This window comes from Gracilinanus agilis, chromosome 1 (genome assembly GCF_016433145.1).
Source record: "Gracilinanus agilis isolate LMUSP501 chromosome 1, AgileGrace, whole genome shotgun sequence".
Taxonomy (NCBI): domain Eukaryota; kingdom Metazoa; phylum Chordata; class Mammalia; order Didelphimorphia; family Didelphidae; genus Gracilinanus; species Gracilinanus agilis.
The window spans coordinates 718442581-718446571 of record NC_058130.1 but is presented as its reverse complement, the minus strand read 5'-3'; the positions used below and the strand labels follow the sequence as shown (position 1 = coordinate 718446571).

Genomic DNA, 3991 nt, shown 5'->3' with positions numbered 1-3991 from the left:
AAGGGGATGCTTTATCTAGTCAGTCATACAGATGTGAGGTCAATAATAAAGTGCTATCCAAGTCAAGTAAATTGTCCAATGTGTCTGGTGTTATATTGAATCTCTAGGAGCTTGAAGTTCATTCAATGATTGACAGATAAGTCAGTTGGATAGAATGTTCCCAGGGAGGCATGCGAGAGTCAGGAGGGGCAGTTGAGAACTCTGAGCAGAAGTTCTGGGTCTTGTACCTGTCCTGAGGCGAGAGATTGGTGGATCCTGGTCTTGGAGTGAGAGGGTGCAAACATCTCTCTGCAAGCTCTTCCTGTACTTGATATACCGTTATCAACCTGTACTTGACCACCACCTTGGTGTCTACTGTCCCTAGATATTAGGAATTACATCATCTAGATATCTAGGTTTCCCAGGGCCCGGGAGGGATCCAGGAAGTGAGCAGGAGATGAAGAAGAGGGTGGAAAGGGTGGATATATCTCAACTGTTAAGGTTAAGATCTACAGAAGAAGCTGAAGATTTCCCAGCAGTTTACCTACTCTGGTTTAGCCCTGGCCAGGCTGAACCAGAGGGAAGCTGCATTGATTCTTCATTTGCCAACAGTGAGAGTTTCATTAGTAATAATTAAAGTAGGGTCTCCAATACCTCAGAGCTTTACCCTTGTCCTTGTTTAATATATAAAGTTTAAAGTACCTTCCTAAATCAGTTTTAAAGCTTGTTTTGGGAAGGGAGACAACGCAGTCAGAATATCGTCGTTATCCTAGCTGAAGAGCCCATATCAATAGATCAATTAACCCCAGGTGGGTCCTGAAGAGATAAACCTCTTTGACCTGAAGGATCCTGCCTGGGAAACTGTTATAATGGAGAAGTTTCATCTTATTCCTCTCTGTACATCATTTCTACTACCTCAAATAGATACAAGTGACCTCCTTTAAATATAACACTGGGTCCTGTACTTTGGTCCCTATGATGGCCAGTTATGCCATTGAGGTAAGCTCCACCTATAGCATGAATGTACTGTATGCTATGATGATTCAGCAGAGGTCAGTATAAAAATAGGCTGTTCTGAACAGTTATGAGGCAGAAACCTGTGGATTAAACCAAAGTCTTTAGCTCAGTGTCCCACCAGAGCAGATGAAAAGGATCTATAGCTTAGCCAGCTAGCAGGAGGGAGGTGGTGGTGAATGTCAGTACAAAATACTATAGAGTATTACAGAATTATAGAATATATAAAGTACAATATCACAATCATAAGCAATGTGATTTCACATTCACACCATGAAGTGGAGATCTCTGTCCTATGGTGTGGATAGATGGCCAGGATAGGAGAGATGGTTCCCTGTTGTCTCCTAAGTCCCACCTTCATACATAGTACACTAATCTGGACCATAGTTTGAGTCTGGAATGAGGGCCTGAAAAAAAACCTATTCAGTTCTTGAGCAGAGGTGACAGGTCAGCTGGGATCCCTATCCATTCAGGCAGGAAGGCCGCCTCAGGTTTGAAGACTTTGAGGAAAGGTGAGTCTGGAAGGGTGTAGTTGGCCAAATAGATCGTCTCACCACCAGCCAGGTAGGCAGCCCAGATGCCAAAGGTGCCAATGGTCATGATGGTGTGGTTGCACTGGGTCAACAGAGCAAAATCCTTCCCTGGAGAGCTCTCCACTCCATCCCCTGCAAATACCACATCTCCCTTGGTGGTGTCAATATTTTCCCGGCACCATGACATCCCATTGCTGGTGACCACAAAGACAGCATCCCTGTAACGGGCTCTGAACCAATCCATAGCTTGATCCAAGTAGCCCTTGTGTGCTACCACACCCTTCCAGATCTGGGGCATGGCATGAACATAGTCACCTCGGCGGACATGGACTCCCACAAAGGTGGCTGGGCCTTTCTGTATCCCATGGAGGTAAGCCTGAGCTTCATTTCGGACATGGTCATGCAGGGTGAATTCACGACGGATCTCTTCTCGGAGGTGGTGGTAGAAAGTCCAGGAACAGGGGTAACCAGTGAGACGGACATAGGCACCATGAATATGACGATATTCCTCTGACATCCAGTCATGTAGGGGGTAGTTCTTCCAGTGTATATGCTGGGCCACACTGGCTGGGAGAACAGGAAGGGTGATGCAGAATATGGGAGCAAGGTATTGATGCATCTCAGGTGATATGTAGGCCCTGTGGCCATTGAGTTTTGCCAGAGCATAGAGGGTGGCATACTCACCCATCTGGTTTCCTAGACGACCTATAGAATTCACAGTCCAGAAGCCCTCATGGTGGAAGACTGTAGGGGCTGGGGTCTCAAGGACTGGTGGTTCTTCACATACTATGGACAACTTCGAGAGTCGAAATTGAAAGTGGAAGATAGTTGCAATCACAAAAATGAGGAGGAATAAGTAAACTGGGATGGAGAAGGATGTCAGAGGGCATGACATATCTGAAGGGAGGAAGAAAAAGGGTAAAAAAGTTAGTACAATCCTTTGGAGTTGAAAAGAGCTGAATAGGTATTAGATACCTAAGTTACTAGGAGTGGTAAAGGTAGGTGTTTGGGTTGCTTCAGGCTGTCATGAGCTACATTTCTTGGATAAAACTACTCTGTACACTTACTTTTTAGATACTCATTGTATCTTTGTTTAGTGTAGTGGCTAAAGATCCTGTTGACCTCACCTTTTTCTCTAAATGTAAGTTTGTTTTATTTTAGAACTTGATAAATGCTTTCTGCCTTTGTGACACTGAACAAAAAACATAACCTCTGTATGCCTCAGTTTCCTTCCTCAACTGTAAAATGAGTTCTATATGGCATCTGATGTCTCTTTCTTCTGGGATCTCTCTTCCTCTCTCTCTCTCTTCTCTCTGTCTGTCTCTGTCTGTCTGTCTGTGTCTCTCCTCTGTCTCTCTTTCTCATCTCTCTGTCTCTGTCTCTTCCCCTATCCCCTTCCTCACTCCAAAATGTATTTATATATGCAAATGTATGAATATAGCAGTGGAGTATTTTGGATCTGTTCTCTAAACCAGAAAGACCTGCTTTCAAATCTGACCTGTAATGCATGCTGGGCAAATCACCTAACTCTCAAAGATCTTTTGCAGCTCCCCATGGCTATAAATTGTAGAAAAGGTGTTAACCTGTTTTGCTCAAAAATTTTCTTTATCTGAGTTTCCTAAATCAATGAAATCATCAATCTCCTATTCCTACACAATATATACATATTTGAGATGTCCCAAGAGTATTAATGCAGCTTCAAGCTTAGTAGCTTCTTAATTATTGTTATTAGATTAAATACTTAAGTCATTCACATTGATATTATAGTTAATGGTATTTTGTGTGTGTGTGTGTGTTGGAGTAACAAGATGTTTCAAACATTTAAGGTTTAATAACTTAAAACTGCACTTAGAGTTTTGGGATGTCCCTAATATGCCTATCTGTCCTTATCTACATATGTATAGATAGCTATAGCCAAACACATAAATGTATATGAATCTATTTAAATCCCTCTAGGCAATAGAGAATCATGGAAAGTCTTTGAGTATAGGAGCCAGCATGGCTGTTAGGAAGACGAATCAGGATTTTTGCATGCAGAATAGATTTTAAAAAAAAGATAGACTGGATGTAAGGAAACCAGATAAGGGATTTATTTATAATAATCTTCATGACTTTGACTATATTAAGTTAAAAAGTTTTACACATACAAAACCAATGCAACCAAGATTAGGATGGAAATAACAAATTGGGGTGGGGGAAAGGATTTGATAACAAATGTTTTTGACAAAAGTCTCATTCCACAAATATATAGAGAACTTGATAAAATTTATAAGAATTCAAGGCATTCCCCAATTGACAAATGGTCAAAGGATATGAACAGACATGTCTCAGTTTAAGAAATTGAAACTATCTTTAATCACATGAAAATATGCTCCAAGTCACTATTAATTAGAGAAATGCAAATTAAAACAGTGAGGTACCACTTCACACCTGATATGACAAAAGAGAAAAATGATAAATGTTGG

At 41.4% G+C, this 3991-nt stretch overlaps 1 protein-coding gene across 1 annotated transcript; it reads right to left on the bottom strand.

Moving 5' to 3' along the window:
- Positions 1–1416: 1416 nt before the first annotated feature.
- LOC123243086 (galactoside alpha-(1,2)-fucosyltransferase 2-like) lies at positions 1417–2421 on the bottom strand. The gene has a single exon (XM_044671266.1). It carries the CDS (start codon positions 2419–2421, stop codon positions 1417–1419), a length of 1005 nt encoding a protein of 334 aa, XP_044527201.1.
- Between the last annotated feature and the right edge of the window lie 1570 nt (positions 2422–3991).